The 27872-nt window shown below is 36.4% G+C and overlaps 1 protein-coding gene across 1 annotated transcript in view; it reads left to right on the plus strand.

The window, feature by feature from the left end:
• The window catches only part of KDM5B (lysine demethylase 5B), a 65906-nt gene that overhangs the window by 16297 nt on the left and 21737 nt on the right, over positions 1–27872 (plus strand). The window contains exons 2-13 of the mRNA XM_036909568.2: positions 5898–5975; positions 7203–7325; positions 7997–8167; positions 13193–13327; positions 15128–15224; positions 16392–16498; positions 18729–18887; positions 19399–19518; positions 21051–21209; positions 23621–23802; positions 25125–25287; positions 27660–27779. Coding sequence (XP_036765463.2) covers positions 5898–5975; positions 7203–7325; positions 7997–8167; positions 13193–13327; positions 15128–15224; positions 16392–16498; positions 18729–18887; positions 19399–19518; positions 21051–21209; positions 23621–23802; positions 25125–25287; positions 27660–27779 — 1614 coding nt within the window. The remainder of the gene's footprint in view (positions 1–5897; positions 5976–7202; positions 7326–7996; positions 8168–13192; positions 13328–15127; positions 15225–16391; positions 16499–18728; positions 18888–19398; positions 19519–21050; positions 21210–23620; positions 23803–25124; positions 25288–27659; positions 27780–27872) is intronic.

Genomic DNA, 27872 nt, shown 5'->3' on the forward strand with positions numbered 1-27872 from the left:
CCATTGGACTCCATTGAGGGGCTAGTAACTCTGCCTCACTTATAATTTATAAGTGGGGATTTTAAATGATTTATGATGTTCCCAGTTCCACCTCTTGCATTTGCACAAGTGTCTTAAGGACAACATACTGACCATAAAACCATTAAGTTGATGAGAAAGTAGTCTTCTAATTGTATTTCATAGATGTGTTACTCAAATCTCTATTAAGGTTTGATAAATCTTGTCATGTTCCTCTGAAAGATTTTTTTCTACCTTGCCTTAAAATATACTGTTAAGACAAATTCTTTGGATCTTTAAAAAAGTTTTTTTTAGTTTTTTATTAAGGTATTATTGATATACACTCTTATGAAGGTTTCACATGAAAAAAAAAGTGTGGTTACTACATTTACCCATATTATCAAGTCCCCACCCATACCCCAATACAGTCACTGCCCATCAGTGTAGTAAGTTGCCACAGATTCACTATTTACCTTCTCTGTGCTACACTGTTTTCCCCGTGTGGATCTTTAAAATTTTGCACTACAGTTTTGTGTTAATGCTGATAACCTAAGAACTATAAGAAACCTGGATTTAAAAAACTGAGTTTAACTGTGCTGGCATTAGGTTAAAGTCCTGTGAGTACGCATTCATTCTTTGATGACCAGGTTTCAGGAACATATGCGTTTAGAAAAATACTTTTGTCCTTAGTTTATGCTATTCTTTGTGGACTAACCAGAATGTTGTTTGACACTGATTTTTTAAAACTTGGAGTCACAGAACCAACTTCTGTGGGATCCTCTGTATACTTTATTTTGCTTTGCTTATTATCAGATCTCAGTGATGATGATGTCTCTATTATAAAAAAATTTAAAACAGTCAAGTATGTTAAGTATGGGGATGCTAATGTGGATGATTAACAGAATTTTCATGGAGTTTTAAAAAAAATCAGACTAAAAGTTATGCTCACATTGATCAATTTTATCAAACATTTCTCTCCATTCAGTGTATAAATTGTTGCTAAATTAGTGCTGAAACTAAGGATGTTTACTTGGTATTTCTCAGGCCTCTGAGGATTTTGAAGCTTCAGCTTCCTATTTAATTGCTTTCCCAAGGAACATATTTTTTAGTGCTCAGAAAAATAATGGAGCCTTTAAATAACACAGTTTTACTTTTATTTTGAAAGTTAAAAATCATTTTAAAGTTTTAAAAGTAAATTTAAAAAGTGAATCTCAGCGGGGAATTTATATGGGACTGCTCCATCTATGAACTCTTAAAATACCTAGTGTTACGGAAATACTGTTTTTATATTAGAAATAAGTGATTTTTGTGCCATTTTATTGGTAGAGGCTGAGTTTGATTAGATTACATCAATCCATTTTAGATCATTAAGTGTCAAACCGAAAATTATCGCACTGTTTCTGAGTGGAGGTTTTCGTAGTTTTATTTGGCTATTTAATTTGAAGATTATTTTCATGTTTCAAAATTTTTGCTTCTTAGAGGCTTTATAATGGCCTCTTCCTTTTAATGGTTTTTTTCCCCATGTAAAAGGCATGACCAGTGAGACTAGACTTTGCCAAGGATATCTTAGTTCTAATATAACAGTGAGTGTTGCAAATAATATATAATTCCTTTTTTGGACTAGAGCTTTGCAGCCAACAGTGGAAGTCTCAGAATGGAATGACACCCCGTTTTCTTCCTCTCATTCTTTGTAACCAGAAAAGGAGAACAAGTTTGTGGTGATCTATGTTTAATGAAGGAACAATCTTTTGAATCGGTTTCTTTAGTTTTAAACATATCATATGCACTGTGAACTTCCTTAGTGATAGATATGTACCATTTTTGGTGCTTCATTTTTAGGGTTCATTTCTTTGAAAAGGCTTCAGGTTAAAATGAGTATCAATTACATAACACAGGCAGGCATACATAATACAAAGATACAGCTTACCTTAATTTATAAAACCTTAAAATACAGACTTGATAAAATAAATCTCTGTATATCTTTGTTTTGGGGATTAGAAGATATTTGATTAATCAAGAATATCATACATTACCTGTAAGTCTTAGTTTATAAAATTTTCAGGTCTCTTGGGCAGTATTTTATAAATCTCATAAATTATTTACCTGCATATTCTGACATATTATCTTTTATGTGTTTTTGGTCTAACCTTCAACCCAGGCCGTTTCATTTTAGAAAGCTTAACAGCTTTTAGCTTTTATAAAGTATTGGGAGAGCAAAACTGAGCAATATAAAGTCTACTAGCCTGTCACAGAATATTAACAAGGAGTGTGATTTACTTCTACCTTGTGTTATCTGCAATTAAACACTTGCTTTATCCTTACTTATCGAGCAAAACAAAAATAAGTCAATTTCATCTTTTTGATCCAGGATAGAGTAGGTAGTGTATTTTTCTTATTTTAGTTTCAATTATATAACACAGTGAGTAGTTCAACAGTTATACCTGTATTATTAAATCCTCACCCCCACTAGTGTAGTTACTATCTGTCAATATAGGAAGATGTCACACACAGAATCATTGGCTACGTTCTCCATGCTGTATTACTGTGCCTGTGGCCAACCTACATTATGATTGAGAATTTTTGTGCCCCTTTATTCCCCTCACCCTCTTCACCCACACACCCCAACTCCTCCCCAGTGATGACCACCAGTCCCTTCTTAGTGTCTACTGCTGTTTTGTTCATTCTGTTTTTGCTTTGTTTTTATATTCCACAAAAAAGTGAAATCATCCGGTATCTGTCTTTCTCCTTATTTCACTGAGCATAATACCCTGTAGATCCATCCATGTTGTTGTAAATGGCAGGATTTCTTTTCTTTTTATGGCTGAATAATATATATCCCATTGTGTATATGTACTACATCTTCTTTATCCATTCATGTGTTGATGGACACTTAGGTTGCTTCTGTACATTGGCTATTGTAAATAATGCAGCAGTAAACACATGGGTACATTTCTCTTTTTGGATCAGCAATTTTGTTTTCTTCAGATAAATTCCTAGGAGTGGAATTGCTAGATTGAATGGCATTTATATTTTTAGTTTTTTAAGAATCCGCATACTGCTTTTCACAGTGGCTGCACCAATTGACATTCCCACCAACAGTGTAGGAAATTTTTCTCCACATCCTCACCAACACTTGGTATTTCTTATCTTTTGGATAGTGGCTATTCGAGCTGGTGTGAATTGTTATCTCACTGTGGTTTTGAGTTGGATTTCCCTAATGATTAGCGATGTGGAGCATCTTTTCATGTGCCTGTTGGCCATCTGTATTTCTTTGGAGAAATGTCTGTTCAAGTCCTCTGCCCATATTTTAATTGGGTTATTTGGTTTTTTTGGTGTTGAGGTGTATGAACTCTTTACATATTTTGGATGTTAACTCTTTATCAGATAAATCATTTATGAATATATTCTCCATACTGTAGGTTGCTTTTTTGTTCTGATGGTGTCCTTTGCTGTACAGAAGCTTTTCAGTTAGATGTAGTCCCACCTGTTCATTTTTTATTTTGTTTCCCTTGCAGTAGGTAATATTTCTAAGTTTATTAACAAAGTATAGCATAGTGTGTCTTTAATTGACATTTAAACATTAACCATAGTCTTCAGTGAAGAGGCAGGCTGACAGCATTAAACACCTGGAGGCCTTGTCTGTAATTGCCTTTTTAAAAAGCCAGTGCTGCAATTTTTTTATTCTTTCTTTTTTTCTTCCTTTTGGTAAGGTAGTAAATAGCTTTGTACCAATTTATAATTTCCTTTTTTTTGTTTTTTTTTAAGCGTGCTGACATTTAATCTACTTAAGATAATTTTTTATCAGGCATTGCTAGTGGGTATTTTTTAATGTAAATCTTTCTATCACTTAAAAAACCTTGTTTTGCTTTTGTTTTTTGTTTTACTTTTAAACTAAAACCCATGATAAATTCTACCAATAAAGATTTGAAATAAAAATAACCTCTTTCCCCTTCCTGTTTTGATGGTTTTTTAAATTTCCATATGCATAAACACTGTTGAAATGATTTTATGTTTTAATTTTTTACTCATCCAGTCTTGGCTATCTTTCCATATTTAGAACATCTACACTTTTTTTTTTTTTCCATTACAGCTGCAGAGTATTTTATTGTTATTTACAGATGTACCAACATTTATTTAGCTTACTCTCTACTGACAGATAATAAGGTTTTAAGTTAAAACTATTTTGCGGCAAATGTCCTTATGCCTGTATCTTGTGTTGCAAGTGGTAATAAGTATTTGTAAAGCAAATTCCTACCGGAGGAATTGCTGGGTCAGTGGGCTTTAAAAACGTGCTTTCTGATTGCCTTCATCAGGGCAATGGTGTACTCATCATCAGGGCACACATTTCCTCACATACTGCTAACACTGGTGGTATGTATATTTTACTTAAAAAATTTTTATTGAAGTATAGTTGATATACAACATTGGTTTCAGGTACACAACAGTGATTTGATAATTCTGCACATTATGAAATGCTCACCATGATAAATGTAGTTACCATCTGTTACCATGCAAAGATAGTACAGTATTATTGACTATATTCCCTAGTTGTACTTTTCATCCCTGTGAGTAATTTATTTTCTAACTGAAAGTTTGTACCTCCCAATCCCCTTCACCAACTACCGCGCTCCTCCCCATCACCTTCAGCAACCACCTGCTTGTTTTCTATATTTATGTGTGTTTCTGTTTCATTTGTTCACTTTTTAGTTCTTTTAGATTTTACGTATAAGTGAATTATGGTATTTGCCTTTGTTTTATTTCACTTAGCATAACATCCTCTAGGTCCATCCATGTTGTCACAAATGGCAAGATTTCTTTTTTTATGGCTGAGTAATATTCCATTGTGTATATGTACCACATCTTCTTTATTCATTCATCTATTGATGGTCACTTTAGTTGCTTCCATATCTTGGCTATTGTAAGTAATGTGGCAGTAAGCACAGGAGTGCATGTATTTTGTCAAATCAGGGATTTTGTTTTCTTTGGGTAAATTCCTAGAAAAGTGGAATTACTGGGTCATATGATATTTTTCTTTAGTTTTTTCAGGAAACTTCATAGTGCTTCCCACAGTGACTGCATCAATTGACATTACCACCAACAGTGTAGGAGGGTTCCCATTTCTCCACATCCTTACTTAAAACTTGTTATTTCTTGTCTTTTGAATAGTGGCCACTCTGATTGGTGTGAGGAGGTATCTCATTGTGGTTTTGACTTGCATTTCCCTGATGATTAGTGATGTAGAGCATCTTTTCATGTGCCTAACAGTGTAATTTCTGTATTTTTACTATTTCTTTATTGTAGACGTAGAAATTGTTTCCCTTTTTCTTCTTTGTAGGAAACCGTACCTACTTTCCTTCTTGTTCTATTGTTTCCTCATGGTAGCAGCTCTTCCAAGAACTTAAATTAGTAGATATATTGAGGATAATTCTGAAGTTTGGTTTGGATTTCAGTTTTCTTCTTTCCCCTCTGCAGAAGAATTTATCCTCAATTTTATAATAAAAGTTAATGTAGCTAAAAGGTTACATATGTATAAAAAACAATTTGTAGATAATCTGACATTATTATGGTTATTTCCTAAAAAGAGAGATACTTCTGTGGAATAGAGGAGTCAAAGTCTCTCTCACCCGAGTCAGTGATTTACAGCCGAGGCTGAGGCTCAGTGACATTACTTGGTTGGAAGGGTGTGAGGAGCGGTGTGCAGGATGTGTTAGTTATGTGGGGAAGGTGGTCAGACAATCTCTGCTTGTTCTGATGAAAGAAGGTTGAGAAACTACTACCCTCTGTTCTCTTGTGACTGGTTAGGATAACAGGTGTTTCACTGAACTGGGGTTTTGATTTTAAAACAATTTTTAAAATGTCAGAATTATGAATTCTAATAAAAGCCTTTGCTTCTCCCCTAGGATTGGCAGCCACCATTTGCATGTGATGTTGACAAACTTCATTTTACCCCACGTATCCAGAGGCTGAATGAATTGGAGGTAATGTCTTAATCACTATTCCAGTTGTCTGTATTCCAGAGGGGCCTTCTTTGAAAAGATTGTGTCACAAATCTAGTAGTTTTAGTGAAGCTTAAATATGGCAGTAGTTGATAATCATGGTAAAACAAATGGTAATAATGCTTTTGCAACAAACCAAATTTTATTTAAAAAAACTGATTTTTGTTAGTCATTGTTGACCTATTAATTTAAATAAATTATGCTGCTCCCTATGCTACTGAAATCCCAAAGGGCAGGATGAATAATACTTGAGTATTGATAACTTTAGAGGTAGGTTGTTTATATTAATATTCTGCTAATCTAATTTTTGTATGAAACCATACTTTTTTTTATATCATTAATATACAATTACTTGAACAACATTATGGTTACTAGACTCCCCCCATTATCAAGTCCCCCCCACATACCCCATTACAGTCACTGTCCATCAGCGTACATACTTTGTTTTTTTATATTAAGACAAACATTCTTAATTTAAATGGAACATGTTATATACTGGAATTTTGTGCACGTTGGTGGTGGTATCTGGTATGTATTTTCAACCTGAGCTTAGAAGACAGTACTAGGGATCTCCATTTTGGTCTTGTGCAAGAGAAATCTCCTAAGACTATCTGGCTTATGTTTGACAAGAGGGGAAAAAAAGATGACAAAAATTTATAATGACTTATGGATGACATTGATCTATTAAAGAAATAACTTTTAAGAAAAGATTTCCCTGGTTTTCTGTTAAGTTATCAGAATTTAGTAATACTAACTGATATAGAATCATTATTGAAATCTAGTTTTAGATTTGTGTTTGAGCAGATCTGATCTGTACTTACTAGAACAGTCCTTTAAAATACTCAAATTGTAAAAAGACCAAGGGAGAGCAAATGCTTGCTTGTCATAAAATTTGCACCAGTAACAAAATTGTGCTATAGTGTTATTTAAATGGGGTATTTGCTGTGTGCCTGTGTACATTGTGGGAGCACTTACTGGGTGCTGACTCCTTGCCTGGGACATGGGAGGGTCTGAATTAAATTTCTGTTGAGTTCATGTATAATTATTCAACCAGCTTTATTTTGTATACTTCTGGCAGTTTTTCTGTTGAATTCAGAGCGGGAATTGTACTTAAGTATTCTAAGAATGAAAATACCACATGCACAGGTAAGAGGCAGGATCTTTAAAATAAGCTAGGTAAGATTAAAACTCAATTTTTTTGTCATTTAGGCTCAAACTCGTGTAAAATTGAATTTCTTGGACCAGATTGCAAAATACTGGGAGTTACAGGGAAGTACTCTGAAAATTCCACATGTGGAGAGGAAGATCTTGGATTTGTTTCAGCTTAATAAGGTAAAAGACTGATGACCATCTCTCTCATTTAATAATCTTTCTGACAGCAAAAGTTTGACCTTCTCTGCCTTAAAAAGAGCAAAGATCTTGTTTGAAAAATGTGAAATGAAATTCTCTGTTTAGTTTAGTGATTGATTGGACCCTGCTTGTCAGGTCTGAAAGCCTTATCTTGTGAAATATTTTGCTGTAACATGTTTTTTTGTAAAGAGCTTAAAGGGGCTGAGTCATAACTCAGTACCTCACCTTCAGGCTCGCTCACTTAGTCTAAAGCCTGCATTCTTTCCACCAAACATGCTGTCATCCCTCCTACTCCTTGGCTTGTGGAGATTGTAAGGGTCACTGAGTTCAACCAAGTACTAGGACCCTTTCTCTATTAGAGATTAAATTGTTAATCTAGTTCTTCCCAGAAAGTCTTAGCTGCTTTGGGGAACTGAGAAGTAGCTTTTAGAGGGTACAAAGTGTTTAGGAACTATGCTGTCAAAAGGGATATTTTAATTTTCTAGTTAAAATTAATAGCTTGCATATGTATTTTCTTTTGAGTTGGAAATTGTATTTTTAAAAGGTCACCATAGGCAAGAACACTTTGTTCTTGGAGTCATACCTAGGTATGAGGGAACTAGAAGTGATTTCGTATAGGTATTTCTAATTTATTTTGCTGTTTTATTTAACAGTTAGTTGCAGAAGAAGGTGGATTTGCAGTTGTTTGCAAAGATAGAAAATGGACCAAAATTGCCACTAAGATGGGGTTTGCTCCTGGTAAAGCTGTGGGCTCCCATATCAGAGGGCATTATGAGCGTATCCTCAACCCCTACAACTTATTCCTGTCTGGAGACAGTTTGCGAGTGAGTATTGGGGCAAGCCTTAACCTGTTTTATTTCACTGCTTATTGGTACATTGTCTTAGGGGAAATGAAAAGGACCTGATTATTTGTGGAAGACATTGTTCAGAAGGTTTTCTTTTGTGATTTTTTTTTTCTCCTGTGTTTTTGAGAGCACCCACACTTGAAAGTTTGTTTTGGTGATGAATATGACTGTAGAGAAAAGACCCCTTTGCTGTCAAAAGCTGAACTCTGTATTAACTTCACTACAGATGCTTCTTCCTTACAACAAGGAGTTATTAACTACCTGTTCTGGCTTATGCTTTTGGATTCACTTGCTGCTTACAATGTGTTCCTGGTTGTCACATGGAAGTACATGTGAAGTAACTTGCCTACCTGTCCTCTTTTTGCCAGCTGAGAGCTCCAAGATTTTTAGATGGAATGTTGATACTGATAGTTGTAAAGGGCAGGGGACTTAATGCTGGATCACTAATGGATTCCTCTTCGAATAGTTCCTATGTGCCCTGTTTGTTTCCTTACAATGATGATTTTTGTCAAAATATCCAGATAAAACCTTTTGTGTTAATTAAAGTAAAACAATAATATAAAAAACTTCCCACTATTTCAAAGCCTTGGTAGATAGAAGAACATCATTATCCATTTCCACCCTTTGAATTATTCTAAGATTAGAACAGTGAATCTTGAAACTTTAAGAATTGTTATTGTGCTATAGAGAAGTAGGGAGATAACATGGTTTCAGAGGGTAAACTACTAATCAGAACTGTCTTGATATTATAGACATACCATCTCTAATGCTTAAATCCTATGGATTTTCATAACATTGTGTTTTTTTTTTTTTATAATAATTATTTTTTATTGAAGGGTAGTTGACACACAGTATTACATTACATGAGTTTCAAGTGTACAACACAGTGGTAGAACATTTATATACATAATTCTAGGTTCCAGCTATCACCCTACCAGGCTGTTACAATATCTTGACTATATTCCTTATGCTATACATTACATCCCGGTTACTAATTTATTTTACCATTGGAAGTCTGTCCTTTTTTTTTTTTTTTTTTGTGAGGGCATCTCTCATATTCATCGATCAAATGGTTGTCAACGACAACAAAATTCTGTATAGGGGAGTCAATGCTCAATGCACAATCATTATTCCACCCCAAGCCTAATTTTTGTCAGTCTCCAATCTTCTGAGGCATAACAAACAAGTTTTTACATGTAGAACAAATTCTTACATAATGAACAAGTTACATAGTGAACAGTACAAGGGCAGTCATCACAGAAACCTTCGGTTTTGCTCATGCATTAACATTGTGTTTTTATTTCCTTCTCTCCCTTGATTCCAGGTGAGCTTTCTTTCCAGCCTAGAAAAACTGTGATGAGTATAATATGCAGAAAGTTGTTAGTTTTTTTCTTTTCTTTTTTAGTGTACATTGTGTGGATGTTTAGTGAACCCATGGATGAAATTGTTTAGAACATTGTATGCAGCACCTTTATACTTCTGTCTCATAGCCAGATCTAGATACAGTTGCCTACAATAGGTTTTCTCCTTTTTAACCTTCCTATGACAGTGTTGAGGTTTCAGTGAGTATGGGGAAAGATGGAGCCAACCTACCTGGGCATGGCTGGAACATTTTAGTTACATCTTATCTATACTATATACTTAGAAACAGAGCCTACCTACCTGTATTAGGAGTTGCAGCATTTTAGTTAACATCTTATCTATACTATATGCTTAGTACAGTTTCCTAGTTGAAAAAAACACAAGCACTTGCCCAGAGTTTGAAAGGATAGGTGTTTAAGCTAGCCTCCATAAACATCCCATCTCCAACACAGATAAATAATCCGTGGAGGGGCCTACTAGGTGTCAAGTATCTTCTAGGCACTGACTGATACATACTCATTGTCAAAAGTTTAAAAACAATGGAAAGTTGATGAAACTAAAATTACTCCTAATCCTCTTGCCTGTTTTTTCTTTCAAGGCTATTTTTATGTATGTGCACAGATTGGAAGAGTATTCTTCATAATATTGTATTCTGCTTTTTTCCTATTTAACATACCACGAGGGTTTGCCATATCATTGAATATTTTTGAAGGTACAGGTTTTAATTCTGGCATCCCATTTTTTATTTTATAGCCAAGACCTTTATTTGATTTCTCTTATCATTGATTGTTTAGGTTGGGTCCAATTTTTTTTTATAACTATAATACTGTGGTAGACATTCTTTGTACATATATTTTTATGCTTATTTCTGATTTTTGAAAATAATTCTTAGAGGAAAGGAGAATTGGAATAATACATTAAAAAAAAAAAAGAATGGAAAACAATGGGATGCCACTACATAACTGTTAGAATGGCTGCAACCCAGAACACTGAAACACAAATACTGGGGAGGATGTGGAGCAACAGGAACTTTCTTTCATTGCTGGTGGGTGTGCAAAATGGTACAGCCACTTTGGAAGACAGTTTGGGGGTTTCTTAGAAAACTAAACATACTCTCATGCAACTCAGCAATCATATTTTGGTATTTATGCAAAGGGAGTAAAAAAACTTTTATTGACACATAATCTGCACATGGCTGTTTATGTTTATAGCAGCTTCATTACTCATAATTGCCAAAGCTTGAAAGCAACCATAATGTCCTTCAGTAGGTGAATGGATAAGGTTTGGTATATCCAGACCATGCAATGTAAGCAGTGAACAGAAATGAGCCATCAAGCCATGGAAGAGGAGAACCTTAAACGCACATTTCTAAGTGAAACAGGTCAACACGAAAAAGCTACATAATATATGGTTTCAACCTGTACGTTACTCTGGAAAAGGCAAAACTATGGAGACAGATCAGTGAGGGCAGGAGGGATGGATGAATAGGCAGCTCACAGAAGACTTTTCAGGGCAGTGATGGTACCCTACATGTCAAATCCAGAGAAAGGTGAAATCGTCCAGAGTGCTAGAATGTATAACACCAAGAGTGAACCCTAGTGTGAACTTTGGATGATAATGACATGTCAGGGGTACCAAATATACCACTCCGGGGATGTGATGGTGTCAGGGGGCTGTGCCTATGTGGGGTCAGGGAGCATATGGGAAACCTGTACCTTCCTCTCAACTATGCTGCGAACCTAAAACTGACTATTAAGAGGAATAAAAAGTGATTAACAATGAAAGAATTGTTTCAAGCGGGTGAACTAAAGCTAAAGCCTACAACATGTTCAGGAACTTGAGAAAACTTGAGCAGTGATGTATTACTATAATGGAACAGAGGCCTGGATCTCGCATCCCTATGTTTTCTAAATATCTTCATGGACTCCTCTGTCCCTGTAGCATGGTGTCATTATGGTGTGATGCTGTTAATCACCTCTGAATCCCAGTTTCTCAAATAAAGGGTAAAATTGAAGAGTCTGCATATGATAGCATTATGAAACAAACATAACAGGTTGTGTTTGAGTTGCAGTTTAGGACAAAATAGTAAAACTCTGTATATCTTCTAAAAAGCTGAGCTTGATTTTCTTAGTTCTCTAAAGTTCTTATAGAGCATAGAGCAAGCAGACCATAGATTAAGAAACCATTAGACTATGAGAAATGGGGAGCACATACATATAATAGCTGAATTTCTGACCATTCACTTAATAAAATTTCTGTGATTCAGCTCATTTGTAGCTCCTCAGTCACATACTTTTAGGTCTCAAGTAGAAAGTTTATGTAATACATAAAAGGTTGATAATGGACCGGTTTTATTCCCATCTGCATGCTTACATTAAACATTCTCCGAAGCTCGATAGAGGGCTTAGCAATGGAGGGCGGTATTCGGTACTCCATACCAATTTAGTTAGCATTTCCAGATCAGATCAATGTATAGGTTTCATGAGAATGAGCAGACTGTTTAATGTTTATAAATTTGTACCAGTGGTAGATTAAGTACTTGTTTAGTCTCTCTCTGCACTGGTATTTTTGTGTAGTACGTCATATTTCTTAAATGTTAGAAGTAGGTTTTGTTAGATGGTTGCTGTATGTTTTCTTTTGTCCTTCCCCCATTCTCTGAATTCTTTCTACAAATACTATGAGGAAGGAGCCAGTCTTGTTAATGACGCTGTGTGGTTGTAACGGTACCCATGTAGCCAAGGGTTCTAGAAGGCTATTACTTCAGTGTATCTTACTTCAGGTGAATACATCATTAACCCTAAGTGGTTACATTTTGGAACCTGCTTTTAAAAATGCTTCTTGAGATGTTTGTGGATCCTCTTACAAAGGAGTAATACTTACCTGGAATTTATATTAGATTCAGTTTTTTGTTTTCACTGTGTTTCTTTGTGTTGGCATTAAATAACCTCTTCCAGCAAGCTTAGAATCAAACTAAAAAGAAAAATCAAACCAAGAATTAACTCCTGTTTGGTAAGAACCAAAGTTACAGCTCTGGGCTACCTGTAATCTTGTGAATAGACTTTGTTAGGAGTATGTTGAGGTAAATGGTGGCCTAATAAGGAAGAATACTTTTTCAGATGACCTGTTTTCTCAGATCAGATGGTGTCTTTTGACCACTTTGCCAGTTATGTTTAAAACATACAAACAGTAAAATTTAGAAGACCTGTTGGATTCCATATTTTATTCTAAACACTTAAGAAAAAATAAGATTCTCAGTATGGAAAGTTATTTTGGGAACTTTTAAGAGGCCTTTCTAACAATTTGAGCCTTCAGTTAATGGACAATTGCAAGTGGGGATACTTGCAGCTGGCTTACTTGGAGTACCTTGAGCCTGCTGTGGCCTGTTGTAGCCTGATGACAGCAATACTTACATGAATCAAAGCAACCTCATTCACCTGCTAAAAAATTTTTAAATCTGTTATGTCCATATGTGTGTGTATAATTGGTAACAGCTTGTCTTTTTGTTCATTTAGACTTTAAGATGGCAGACCTCTTACGTATCTACAAAAATAATTATAAAACATACCTTGCAAAAATCCAGTGAAATTCTCAAAAGAGTCAAAAAGAAGGAAATTCATCAGTACAATTCTTTTTTATTTCTAGTGTCTACAGAAGCCAAACTTGACCACAGACACAAAGGACAAGGAATACAAACCCCATGATATTCCCCAGAGGCAGTCTGTGCAGCCCTTGGAAACGTGCCCCCCAGCCCGTCGAGCAAAACGCATGAGAGCAGAGGTGAGAGCCTCATGAGGTGGCCCAGATAGAATTCTTGAGCCCCAGCATTAATATCTGTCTGACGCTGGGTTTCTCTCATGTATGTTCTTCAGAGTTTGACCTTTGTTAACCTCACAGAGGGATGCTGTGTATATTCCAGCTTTTATACTTGTGGGATTTGTTCTGTCAGAGGAGTAAGGAATTGAACTCTTTCTAGGTTTATGCTGTCTGGACAGACAGCTGCTAAATAGTTAGGTCAGAGACTTAGGAAGACTAGGCTGCCACTCTGATGGTATTTTTGCCTCTGACCCTTAGGCAGTGTTAATTGGGGACTGAGGCTAGGAGATTTGAAGCTGGGGAGATCTTTGCAGAAAAGAACTATTTTTTAACAGAAATTAAGAGTGTAGTGAAAGCTCTTTCTCTCAGACTTCCTGAAAAAGAGTATAGAATCTATGGCAAACGTTTATGCTAAGACAGAAAATAATTAGGTAGCATGGTTGTGGGAATGTTGAATATAGATGATGAAATGAAAGAAAGTGAAATACATGGGAAGATGAGGAGGAATGAAAGACTTGGGAGAAAGACAGTTTGCTTTAAGATTTTCCTGCTCTGAGAGGTTTCCCCTGGGGAAGGGAATAGACTGTTTGCTCAGTTACCTTGTTTCCCACACAGAGGTGTGAAGGTTTGGGGTTCTTGCCTCACTTGATGGGCATGTTGAGTGTTAGGAATCTGTGATTAATACATTAGGAACAGTTGAGAGCTGAGAACCCTCATTGGATCAATCAGGTTTCTAAGTCAGTCTCTGGTTATTTAGTAATTATTGGTGAGGATTTAAAAAAATCAACCATTTTCTGAGGAAATGGGTTAAATAAGTATCGTTTTTCACTTAGATGTTGGAGATGAAAAAAATTAGTGATTCTGTTTTTCTGTATTAAGACTACCTTAGGATTTTTGAAGCCCATAAGCATGCTTAGAGTTCATTATTCTAAAAATCAATTCTTGTTTGAAGACATCTTGATCTTTAGATCTTTAAGACATGCCCTGGTGCTATGGATGCCTAGGTTCACTTGATAACATATAATAGTGATGATATTGCTTAGGAAGAAATTCTGTTAGCATTGGACATCCTGAGTATTAATGAATGAACACAGGCAGAGTGATCAAGTACAGTTACATAAGTGCTTCAGTGTTACATGCTGACCATAAAAAAGTGTTTTGTTTATCAGTAAGAATTAGCACTTCAAAAAACAATAGAAACTGAGACTGGCTATATACCCTCAATGATAAGGGAATTCATAATAATTTAGTGATGTTAGAAGAGTTTGTTATAACAGTTTATTTAAAAAATTAATAGAAAATTATTATTGTGGAAGTTGAGTTTTCCATAAATACTGGCAGACTTTGGAAGAAGCCAGCATATTATGCGCTGATAAAATTACGACATTTATGTAACCATTTAGGTTTGGCTTAGTGATGACCGAATAAAGCTAAGGTGAGGAGATAAGAATTGAGAAGCTTCTAGGAGAAAAACAAGCCACATTCCCAATTTGGGTAGTCACATTTCTCATAATTTGTTTTTGATCTTCAACTTCGCCCTATCTTTTGACCTGTCAAAGTGGAGAATATTGTTTTAACTTTTCTGAGATTCTTCATCCATTCCTTAAATAATTTAAGGGTAAGTCTCTCCTTTAAGGGGAGAGAAAAGTATGTTTTGAATGTCTTATTAACAGAGACAATTTATAAGATTATAATCACCTTGAGATTCCAGTTGGAAATTAGATTTTTGTTTTTAAAGGAGTTATTCATGTATATTTTTTTAAGGCCATGAATATTAAAATAGAACCAGAAGATACAACAGAAGCTAGAACTCATAACCTGAGACGTCGAATGGGTTGTCCAACTCCAAAATGTGAAAATGGTAAGAAAGTTTATGCCTGAATAGGAAAGAAGAGGAAGTAAACATAGTTACTCATTTACTAATTAAGCAAAAACATTGGAGCAACTATTACATACTAGTCATTGGGTTGGGCTTTGAGAAATAAAATCTTAATATGTTAATGTCCTTGTTTTCATCGTTAAGTGACCAGTAGGGGTGATAAACAGATGAATATATACATATGAGAAATGTGATGAGTTTCAACTGTGAGTCACTAGTTGCTACTTTGAAATTTGGTTGAAAGCATTCATTGAAAAGAAGTGATTTGTGAAAAGCATAGGTGCCTTTGAATTTCAGATGGGTCTATTTCAGATGTGTTCTAAATCTGAATTTTAGTTGATAAGCAGCAATGCTTGATGTTAGACTTTGAGAGGGAGGTTTGGAGCTCTTAAGAAATCCTATTAGGATATAGGCACATACAAATGAAGAAGTTATTAAAATTGGTCCTCTTAGTGACTGTTAAGTTAGTGAAAAGGTAACACAATGAAGTGGAAAGTGTATGCATTTAAAAAAAATACAGATTTGAATCTGTGTCTTGGCTCAATTATTGACTAAGTTGTATGACCTTAGAGCTATTTCTTGACTTCTTTTAATTGAGTTTTCTTATCTTTGAAATGAATTTGTTGCAAAGGGTTAAATAACTTACAAAAAGCATTTATCACAATGCCTACTACAGGATAGTTTGTTAATTTATAGCCAGTATTTCAGCTAAAATTCTCAGTCTTTAGAAGCAGGAAGCTGGAGAGGTCAGTAATCTTAGATCATGGAGGGATAAGCTATGATGTGGAGTAGGTACCTTTGGCCAATTGTCAGTCTTTCACAGCCAAGTTCAGAAGGAACTTGCTTTCATCAGTGTATGTTTTTATGTGATGTCTTGGTCTTAAGAAGACTCTATCTTCAGCTCCTTTTCTAAAAGCATACAGCTTGAGCAACCTCTCTGAAAGCACCCATTTAAATGGTGTTAGAGCTTGCATTTTATTATAAAGTAAGCAGCACTGAGTCCTTGAACATAGTGACACTGGGTGCTTTTGCTGCTAAAGTGAAAAGAAATTTGTTTATGCCCATTGTGTGCTCTGGGAGGGAGGTGATAAGGGAGGAAGCTGAGAAAAAGATAGTACAGAAAGAGCTAATTTATACTGCCTCTTACAGAGAAAGAAATGAAAAACATCAAGCAAGAACCCATTGAGAAGAAAGAGTATATTGTAGAAAATGAGAAGGAGAAACCCAAGAGTCGATCTAAAAAAACCACCGATGCTGTGAGTTGACATCTTCTAAGCACTTTTACACACACACCCCTAGTTTATACTTCTTTGTCTTGCTTCGGACTGATAGATTAGGGTCTGACAATGTCAAGAAGACTTTTTCAAGCCCCGTTACAGTATCTGTTTGTAAATGAGGAAATATGAGTGCATCATGAGCATACTAGTGACATCTGGGGGCGCTGGCAGCCATTTTTCTGGAGCATATTCAGTTTATCACTGAATAATGGTGAGCTAGACCCTATATAGAATTGTTCATAAATCACTAGCCCACCTCTGCATGAACTGAAAGCTAGATCAGAAATCACGCTGATGTTTTCCAACTTTCCAGTAAGGAAGGAACAGGAAGGAAGAGTGAGGAGGGAAGGAAGGAGAGGGTGGAAAGGAAAGGAGTTGTGAGTGAGGGAGAAGTAGGTGAGGACCTGGCTGGACCATGTGGAGCTGGAGGACAGGGGGCTCCTTACTCAGTTGGAGGCTTACAAGTAATGCTTGAGGGCACTAGAGAGGGTCTGCTTGCTTCTCCTCTGTCCCCTTCTGAGCTTGACAGCAGTACCTGTTATCTTGGAATTTGAAATTATTAAATGTTCTCTTCATAGAAAATAAATATCCCCATTGCCAAAATGCAGTCAGAAAACTGGCAGAACCCAGGTTTTTATTTGCTACAAAAAAAAACTGAACAAGTGAGATTCTCTGTCTAGTTGAATTCTTAGCTTCCTGTTATTGGGTAATACAGTAGATTGCTAGGGCCATAACCTAGTACTACAGACTGAATGGCTTCAACAACAAAAATTTAAGTTCTGGCAGTTAGAAGTCTGAGATCACAGTGTCCTTGGAGTTGGTTTTTTTCCTGAGGCCTCTCTGCTTGGTTTGTAGGTAGCCAGATTCTCTTTGTGTTTTTGTATATGGCTTTCCTCTGTACATGTCTGTGTCCTAACCTCCTCCTCTTAGAAGAACACCGGTCTTACTGGATTTGGGCTCACCTATATGACCTCATTTTACTTTAATTACCTCTTTAAAGACCTGTCTCCAAAACCACTCACATTATTAGGTACAGGGAGTTAGGACTTTAGGAAATAAAACTGGGGGGACACAATTCAGCCCATAACAAGTAGTAACGATGTATTTTTATCACTACGTATTTGGCAAACTTTGATTAAGATATAAAGTGGTAGTTCAATGTGGTTAATTAAACAGTTTTCTTTCCTTTTAGACATTGCAAAATTGAATTTTTCCTTTAAAAGTTCTGTTTTTGGTTAGGCTGATAATTTATTACTTAATGTTATTTTTCTAGAAGACCATCTTTCTCTAAACAATGAAAGCTGTATATATATTTTTATGTGTCAACTAACTTTATTATGGTAATGATTTTGCAACATGTAGATGTATCACGTCATCATTTTGCACATCTTCCAACATACACAGTGTTGTCAGTTACATCTCAAGGAAGCTAGGAGAGAAAAGTTGTATGGTATCTTTTTTTTGAGTTCTTTAAATAATCCAAATTGGTATAATTAACACAACTACCATGCTATATATATAGATATACATAAATATGCTCATACACACACACACACACACACACACACACACACACACACAGCCATATTGAAAAATAAATACATATGCTTATTTATTGTATGATTGGTGACTAATTGTTATAAGCCAGGCATTAAATTAGATACTGACTGAAGGAATGATTCAACACACAGGCAAAATGTGATTCTGACCTGAGCTACTCATTTTTTTTTTTCTTGGAAGTTTTTAAAGTAAACCAATAATTATGATATTAGGTAATTAGTGTATAATAATCCAATACAAAAGAAGAATCTACATACGTAAAAGCAGGGTTATACAGAAAAACAAATGATTTGTTCATATAACAATATAATAAAATTATCCTTTATAACTTATTTTTGTCAGATGGTTGAACTAAGGCTGTCTTTACACTTAATGTGTTCTTTCGTTGAAAGCTGTATATTTAAGTAACTAACTTTAATTAAAACACAAACTTGAGAAAGCTTGGAGATTACATTAGAGCTGGGAATGGATAAGGTATGAAATATGTCATAGAAGGTGGAAATTTTTATTTAAAAATATCTCTTGTGGAGGGTGAGACATTTTCATTTGAAGCAGAGATTAGATTATGCTTCAGGTCCATTCATTCTTAGAATTTCATAAAATCAGAAAGTTGCTCATGTCCCTTTGCTCTGTGCCCATTCTCACACAGGTGGACCTGTATGTCTGCCTCTTATGTGGCAGCGGTAACGATGAAGACCGGCTTCTCTTGTGTGATGGGTGTGATGACAGTTACCATACTTTTTGCTTGATCCCACCTCTCCATGATGTTCCCAAGGGAGACTGGCGATGTCCTAAGTGTTTGGCTCAGGTAACTAACAGCTGAGGGTAGCATTAGAAAATTTCCTTCAGGATATTTTTTTTTTGCCTTTGGGTTTTAGACTTGGCAATTGATTATAATGAGTCATGTGAAAAAAAATGAGCTGGACCTGAAAAGGAAAGGAGGGGGTCTTGGAAGTCCGAGTCACACAGCTGTGCAGGGAGCTGACAGGCAGGGAAAATGTCAGTAACTCTACTTTCAAACAAATTCACTTAAAAGATCATTGTGTGCTCTTTGCAGAAATTCTTACACACTGAACAACTTAAAAGACTAGAGGTATGATGTCACAATCCATAGATAATCAAATAGTATTTTGATGTATATTCATCCAGAATTTTTTCTATTTTAAACAAATGAAATTATGCTAAGTAATTTTAGTAATTTGGTTTTTTTGTATATATCTAAATGAAATATAAGTGAATATATGTATTTATGAATAAAATTGCTTTCTTTCTTTCTTTTCTTCTTATCTTTCTTTCTTTCTTTCTTTCTTTTTTGGCAGGAGTGTAGTAAGCCACAAGAAGCATTTGGCTTTGAACAAGCAGCCAGGGACTATACCCTCCGTACTTTTGGGGAAATGGCAGATGCATTCAAATCTGATTACTTCAACATGCCAGTCCATGTATGTACATACTACTTTGATTTAGGATTTTAATAACTATTGGAGAAAAGTAGCTGAAGACAAATTTGAATTGGTGCTTATCTTTGATAGTTATTAGGCACAGTGAAACCTTTAATTTACTTAGTGGTATTAAAATCCTACAGTACTTAAAATACATTCTAATTTTTCATTTGATTATCTAAAATAGGCTTTCTACACAAGTTGCACAGCAACCGTTAACAGAATACCAGTAAAGGAAATCACCAATAATCTTTTCAACTCAACAAATGTAATTTAAAGAAAACTTGACAAAATTTATTGAATGACTCCTATCTGCCAGTCAGTGTGTCATGCACTGGGGACACATTTTTATATATTAGCATAAGTTAATGCTGTAAACTTAAAGATGAGTCCATTGTAAATTATCCTTTATTCACTTAGAAGCATAAGTGTGTTTCATTCAGCATTTAAGATCCCATCAGATGAGCACACCAAAATTAAATGGTTTTCTGCCATAATTCTGGATACTCAGGCTGTGATTTTTTCTCACTACTAACAAAGTGCTACAGCAAACACTTTATGCATGTAGGTCTGTTTAGTTGGATTATTTTTGGGGTGTGATTACTGAGGGCAGATGAATGTATTTATCCTTTTTTCCCACCCTAATTGCTCTATCGTTTATGGGAGCGCAGCAGTGTATGAGTGGACATGTTTTTCGCTTACATCACGAACACTAGCTGTTAAGTTACTTAAAAGGTTTGCTTATTTATTGGGCTTATAAATTCAAATCACACTCCATTGGAATTTTAAGTTCTCTGACCCCTCGTGCATGTGTGTTTCCCTGTATGTCTGCTTAGCCAGTCACGGTGACTTGTAGTTGACTCTTCTGTCTGTGGCTGGCTTTTTTTTTTACTTAAAAAATGAGGGCTTTGAGGGATAGGCATTTAAGTTCCCTGCCTCTGGACTCTAATCAGATTAACACCAGCTCCTAGACACTCGGTCCAGTGTCTCTTTCCACTGGTGTGTGGTGCTGTGAAGGACTTGCTCTGTGAAGGTGTTGACACTGCGCCTGCCTTTTTCTTCGTGGTGGATTGCATTGCTCTCAGCCAAGTCTAGTGAAAAGAAGGAAGGAATGGACTCAGGTGATGTGTTTGAATGCATTTCAAAGGGGAAAAGCATCCTTAAAACACAGCCAGCTATTGTTACTATACAAGCATTAACATTAACCAAGTGTGTATTGTATTTCTCAAAACAGAAAAAAGTTCTTAAATGTGGGCATTCCGCTTTCTTGACTCCCTTTTACAATAGTGCCAGGTTGGTGATAGAGGAACATGAATTCTTAATCAATTCTTACTCTTCAGGTACAAAATTCCTTTTAGAAAACAATGTTCATGTTTGAACTGTCTGGGGTCAATTATAGGACATTATGGGTACAGTTTTTCTTCAGAGTGCTATCCTGTGATTTCTGCCACTTAGCTTATTAGTCAGATACCCGTGGGCAGTTTGTGAGTATCTGAAAAAATTTTTTCTCTTTCTCCTTGTTTTATGTCCAGATGGTTCCCACAGAACTGGTTGAGAAAGAGTTTTGGCGGCTGGTAAGCACGATTGAAGAGGATGTGACAGTGGAATATGGAGCTGATATCGCCTCAAAGGAGTTTGGCAGTGGCTTCCCTGTTCGAGATGGGAAAGTCAGACTTTCCCCTGAGGAAGAGGTAGGCTCCAGCTTGAGTCACTTACATCTTGAGGGTGAGATAGTTCCACGTATCCTTGACCTAACAGACAATAATGGATTAATAGCAGCTTTAATGCAAGAAATATGTGTAGCTTGGAACTTTGAACTTAATTAAAACTGGTTGGTTGACTTGGAGTAATTTGTATGATTACTTTCAGCAAATCCTTAATTACCAGATTTTTAATGATTTCAAGAAAAGTTGAAAGAACTCACAGAAGAATTCTAGTCCCAACTCTATCACTACATTGTGGTGAAAAGGGAAAATTACTTATCTTCCTTTTTATTCCCTCAGATTCTATTAACTTTGATTTCTCCTTCTGAAGAAAAACTAGGGATTAGGACCATACCTATTTATCTTTAAACTTTAATGTTTATGAGTCTATTATAGTTTTCCACACTAGGAACTCCTAGGAAGTTTTCTATTCTTATCCTAGTAGGAAGTTAAGAGTTTTTTTTTTAGTAAACTTCTTTGAAATCTTATATCACAGAAAAGTACATAATCATATGTCTACAGCTTAATAAATAAAAAAAAACTAAGGACACCCATGTAACAAGCACCAGAGTAAGAAATAGGACACACCTATATGTAAGAGAATGAAACTGGATTACTGTCTAACTCCATACATAAAAGTAAACTTGAAATGGATCAAAGACCCGAATGAATGTAAGTCATGAATGAAACCTCTTAGAAAAAAACATAGGCAAAACTCTCTTGAATATAAACATGAGCAACTTTTTCATGAACATACTTCCTCAGGCAAGGGAAACAAAAGCAAAAATGAACAGATGGGACTACATCAAACTAAAAAGCTTCTGTACAGCAAAGGACACCATCAGTAGGAAAAAAAGGCATCCTACAGTATGGGAGAATATATTCATAAATGACATACCCAATAAGGGGTTAGCATCCAGAATATATAAAGAGCTCACATGCCTCAACACTCCAAAAGCAAATAATCCGATTAAAAAATGGGAGGAGGATATGAACAGACATTTCTCCAAAAAAGAAATTCAGATGGTGAACAGGCACATGAAAAGAAGCTCCACAGCATCACTAATCACCAGGGAAATGCAAATTAAAACCACAGTGAGATATCACCTCACACCGGATAGGATGGCCAACATCCAAAAGACAAATAACAAATGCTGGCGAGGATGTGGAGAAAGGGATTCCCTCCTACACTGTTGTTGGGCATGTAAATTAGTTCAACCATTGTGAAAGCAATATGGAGGTTCCTCAAAAAAACTAAAAAAAGAAATACCATTTGACTCGGGAATTACACTCCTAGGAATTTACCCTAAGAAAACAAGATCCCAGATTTGAAAAGACATATGCACCCTATGTTTATCACAGCACTATTTATAATAGCCAAGACATGGAAGCAACCTAAGTGTCCATCAGTAGATGAATGGATAAAGAAGATGTGGCACCTGTACACAATGGAATATTATTCAGCCATAGGAAGAAAACAAATCCTACCATTTGCAACAACATGGATGGAGCTAGAAGGTATTATGCTCAGTGAAATAAGCCAGGCGGAGAAAGACCAAGTACCAAACGATTTCACTCATTTGTGAATTATAACAACAAAGCAAAAACTAAAGGTATAAAACAGCAGCAGACTCACAGAACCCAAGAATGGACTAGTGGTTACCAAAGGGAAAGGGGTTGGGGAGGGTGGGTGGGAAGGGAGGGATAAAAGGGTTAAGGGGTATTATGATTAGCACACATAATATGGGGGGCACAGGGAAGGCAGTATAGCACAGAGAAGACAAGTAGTGACTCTATAGCGTCTTACTATGCTGATGGACAGTGACTGTAATGGGCTATGTGGTGGGGACTTAATAGGGGGGAATGTAGTAACCACAATGTTGCTCATATGAAACCTGAGTATAAGATTCTAAATCAATGATACCTTTAAAAAAAACTCAAAAAAGAAATAGGACATTACCAGTAACCAGTACTCATTTTGTTCACATTCTTTCACTACCTTCCCCGTCTCAGGACAACTACTACCCATACTCTTGTACCCTATGAAGATAACCATTATCCTGACTTGTAACACCATAGATGAGTCTGTCTGTTTCTGAAGCTGATATAACAGACTCAGACTGTGTATGCTCTATAGCCCTCCACCCCACCCTGCACACAAAAGGGGGAAGATACAAAGGTACATGCTGTATGAGTCCATTTATATAAGACTCAAAACTGGGCAAAAGTATCTATTGGCACCAAAGAAGTCAACATACTGGCCTCTCTTCCCTCTTTCTCCCTCCCCAAACTTTATATTTTGAAAGGGAAATTATTTTAAGTCTTCTGGGAAACATTTAGAGTTCTAAAATGTCAGCATAATATAGCTGAACCTTTATACTTGATCTCCTTATTTTTAGGAATATCTTGATAGTGGCTGGAATTTGAACAATATGCCAGTGATGGAACAGTCTGTCCTTGCTCACATTACTGCGGACATATGTGGCATGAAACTTCCTTGGTTGTATGTGGGAATGTGCTTTTCTTCATTCTGTTGGCATATTGAAGATCACTGGAGCTATTCAATTAACTACCTGCACTGGTAAGAAATCCCAGATAACTGTGAATAGTATGCAGGCTGAGCTGGAAGGCTTTCCCTTCATTTCAGATATGTCTCAACTCTTAACTGTGGCACATCTCTTAACTGTCTGAAGAATAATGTGCTATTTTTTTTTCCTTAAGACTCTTCACTACTTTTGGAACAGACATCCTAACAAGACAGTGGGTCTTAAGGAAGTCTGTGACTTCTGAAATCACATATACACAATTTTTCAAGTAAAGCGTGTTCCTGGGGATAGGGTGGGCAGCTTTTATCCAATTGCTGAAGAAGTCTTCCCTTATGGAAAGATTAACAAGCCCTGGGCATTGCTTTTATACTGGGAAATCCCACTCAGCAGAGTGGTGGCCCAGATGTTCCTAGAGGAGCAGAGTTAGGTACCATGGTGTCCCCAGTCCCTTGGCACTGCCAGCTTTGGAGTTGTGCTGAAATCCAGCATCATTACACACAGACTGGGCGTCAGCTTTTTGTGGGGGTGGGGGAGGGCAGATACTTAGATTTTTTAACATTTTTAACTCTTCAACTAAAGCCATTTCTCTTTCACATCTGTTCCCCCCACTCTCTTGCTTTTCTAATTACAAAAATATTTGAAGATCCTGTAACTCTCTTAAATCACTACACAAGGAATTTGTGGAGGTACCGCAAGTAAGGAGGGAGTTGGCATATACATGTAGAGCATCAGTTCTGCTTCCCAGGCAGTTGTTCCCAACTAAGATGAAGACGATAGTTAGCATACCTCATAGGGATGTTGCATATTAATTGGTTGACAGTTTAAAGTGCTTTTAAGAGTAAGAAACAGCTACTAATGGCCTTAGAAGTGCTAATGGCTTCAACAGTGTTTGATTTAATTTTGTCTTTGAGAATGGACGGGACAAGGAAGATGGAGAGTTGTCATCCCTCATCATTTGCTATAGGAAATTATGGAAACCACATGACCTGTAGCCAACATACTTTATGTTCTTAGAAATTCTAGATGTCTACGTTTTCTAAAGGACCAGTGGGAGGGAGGAGAGGTACCTCAGAAGGAAAGTCTCATGTTTATACTTGATGGGGGGAATGTATCACGTGTGTTCAGATCACATTTCTAACTATACTTCTTCAGTTTGCATATTCCTTTTGTAGCCTAGTCTTACAAAGCAGGGTCTGAGAAATGTGAACTGGGTAACCATTCTGTTTGTGTTGGTGTGGCACATTATGGGGAGGGGGATGTTTTGTTTTGTTTGATTTGTTTTTCTGATTGAAGAAACTACTGAAATGTCATGTTTATGTATTTTTGCAGTGGATTTATTTTTACAATCTGTTTCCAGGGGTGAACCCAAAACCTGGTACGGAGTCCCTGGGTATGCCGCTGAGCAGCTAGAAAATGTCATGAAGAAGCTGGCGCCAGAGCTCTTTGTGTCCCAGCCAGATCTTCTCCATCAGCTGGTCACCATCATGAACCCCAATACTCTGATGGCTCATGAAGTGCCCGTATGTTGGGGATCTTGCCACTCTTGCCACCCAGCTTAATTCACCACTTTTTACCTGTTACTCAGTTTTTTATAAAGTTGATTTGGCTATGTTTTCCATAGCATAACTTGATTGTAGAAACAGCTGTTTGGTGTAATTTGTTAACTGTATTGCATTAAACCAGTGGGACTGGATCCTCAGACACCATAAAGCTAATTTGCTGCAGCTCATAACTAGATTGCTAAGCAACCTGATTTTCAAATAATAAGGGCAATGCTTGCTTGCTTTTTCAGTGTCCATCAGTTGTTTTTAGTGTATATACAGTTTAAGCAACCATCACCACTAATGCTTTCTAAACTATAATTTTATTTATAACTTTAGTTCTTCAATGCAACATAACAGAAGCCCTAAAAAAGAAGTATGTTATTTGTCAGTATAAATTACTTTACTGTGAAAATGGCTAGGTGTAATTAGATTGACATTTTAGTGTCAGAGTCTTTCATACCGTGTCCCCACTTTAAAAAATAATTTACTGAATCTAGATGGTCTAAATTTTGAATGATAAACTAAAATGACAGTCTTGGTAGATCTTAATTACATTACACACCCAACCCCCTAGTTATTAAGCTTATTTTAAGGGAAAATTTTTTCAAGATCTTGAGCTTGGATTTCAGGTTTCCCACTCTAGCCTGAAAAGTGGTATTTGCTCTGACATTGCTGTGCAAAATGACACTTATTTGTGTACTGGCTTTCCTTTGGAGAATACTCAGAAGATTTTTTAAAAATTAAAGTGTCATTAATACACAGACTTATGGGGATTTCACATAAACAGCACAGTGGTTTCAGCATTCACCCATATTATCAAGTCCTCACCCCTCTGTTGCGTTCACTGTCTGTCAGCCTAGTAGGATGTTACAGTCATTAATTTTCTCTCAGAAAGTAACTGGGGAGGCCAGATCAAGATGTACCAAGTGGAAGAGTCCGTCTGGTTAGCTAAACCCAGCGTAAATGATAGGTTTACGGTGTTAGAATAAATTCTTGATCTTACTCTGACCTACAGGTTATGCTTTTGGATTCATAGGTTAGTTAAGTGGAGCAGATGGAAAGGACTTTCTGTTGAGGATATCATACATTTAAGTTATTCATGGAGCATAAATTCGAAAATAATGACCAATAACTACCTGAATACCACTATCTCCATATTGTTGGTATTTTCCACAGTGATTTTTTACTTTCCCCTCGTATTGATTGATCCTTCCAGTTTGTTAGGAGTAGCTTGTCCTAAACGAGACCCTCTGGCCTTTAATGACTGAGTAAATTTATAATTTAATTAACAAATTGAGTAAACCATGTGGGGCTAGTTTCTGGAACTACACAGGTAGGTGAACTCATGCATTCAGGGGCTCACATTTATCTGTCTTTAAGGGATAGTTGTTTGTACAGATAATAGAAGGGCGATGTGGTTTGACAGTAGTGTTAAGTAGGAAGCTGACCCATTAACTCTGGAGAGTCAGGAAGGTCTAATGACATTTGAAGCAGGCTTTGGAGCTCTGATAAGGAATGTGTTTGGCAAAAAGTTATGGGAAGGGGGTAGTCCCACTAGAAAAGATTGTGCTCATGTGGTAGGTAGTGGTCTTCACACTTGGCCTGTATCAGAACTCTAAAGGGCGTGTTACAGTACACATGGCTGAGCCTCACCCCCAGATTTCTTGTTCTGTTGGTCTGGTTGGTGCTTGACTTTGGATTTCCAAGAAGTTCCCAGTTGGAGTTGATGCTTATGGTGTGGGTACTATATTTTGGAGAACCACCAATGGAAAGATGTATATTGAAAAGACATCTATTAGTATTATTATATAACAGTAAATTCAGTATGAGGATTTGTACACCTAAAGCAGTTAAAGGTGTTTTTTTGGGTGAGAATGGTGGGAAAGGGGAGTTGTTGATGGGAGCTTAAGTGAGGCCCAAATCAAGAAGAGCTCTCTATGGGATGGGATCCTTGAAATAGAGTGGAATTTCTTTAGTTGGTGGTAGGAGATCCTATTTTGATGTAATAATATTGGGTATTCTTAATTGTAGCTTTATCTAGAAAGATATGTCCTGATCCTGGATGTAGCCACATTTTTGTGGTGCACGCAGTCCATGTTTTGTGCTCTGGTTCTAATCCACTCTGGTAGTCTGGGGCGCCCCTCCACCTTGTGGCGGGAATGAACATCTCTAGGTGGCATCTGCTACAGTTGGTGGTTTTGTTGTTTTGTTTTGTTTTTATTTTCCTGGCTCACTTAATTGGGGGAAAGCTACCCTTTTTGGAGAATAATCTGATAGTCGGTGTCCAGATTTTCCAGATTTTCTTTTGTGAAAATGTCACTAAAAACCCCCAAATTCTGTCTCCTTAGGTTTACCGAACTAATCAGTGTGCTGGGGAGTTTGTGATCACATTCCCAAGAGCCTACCACAGTGGTTTCAATCAAGGCTTTAATTTTGCTGAGGCTGTTAACTTCTGCACTGTTGATTGGGTATGTAATTATGACTTGCCCTTTTCAAATGTATTTTTTTTCCTGAAGAAATGGATATATAATGCTTTAAAACTGTAATGTGTATGGTTGCTT

This window comes from Manis pentadactyla, chromosome 9, assembly GCF_030020395.1.
Source record: "Manis pentadactyla isolate mManPen7 chromosome 9, mManPen7.hap1, whole genome shotgun sequence".
Classification (NCBI taxonomy): Eukaryota; Metazoa; Chordata; class Mammalia; order Pholidota; family Manidae; genus Manis; species Manis pentadactyla.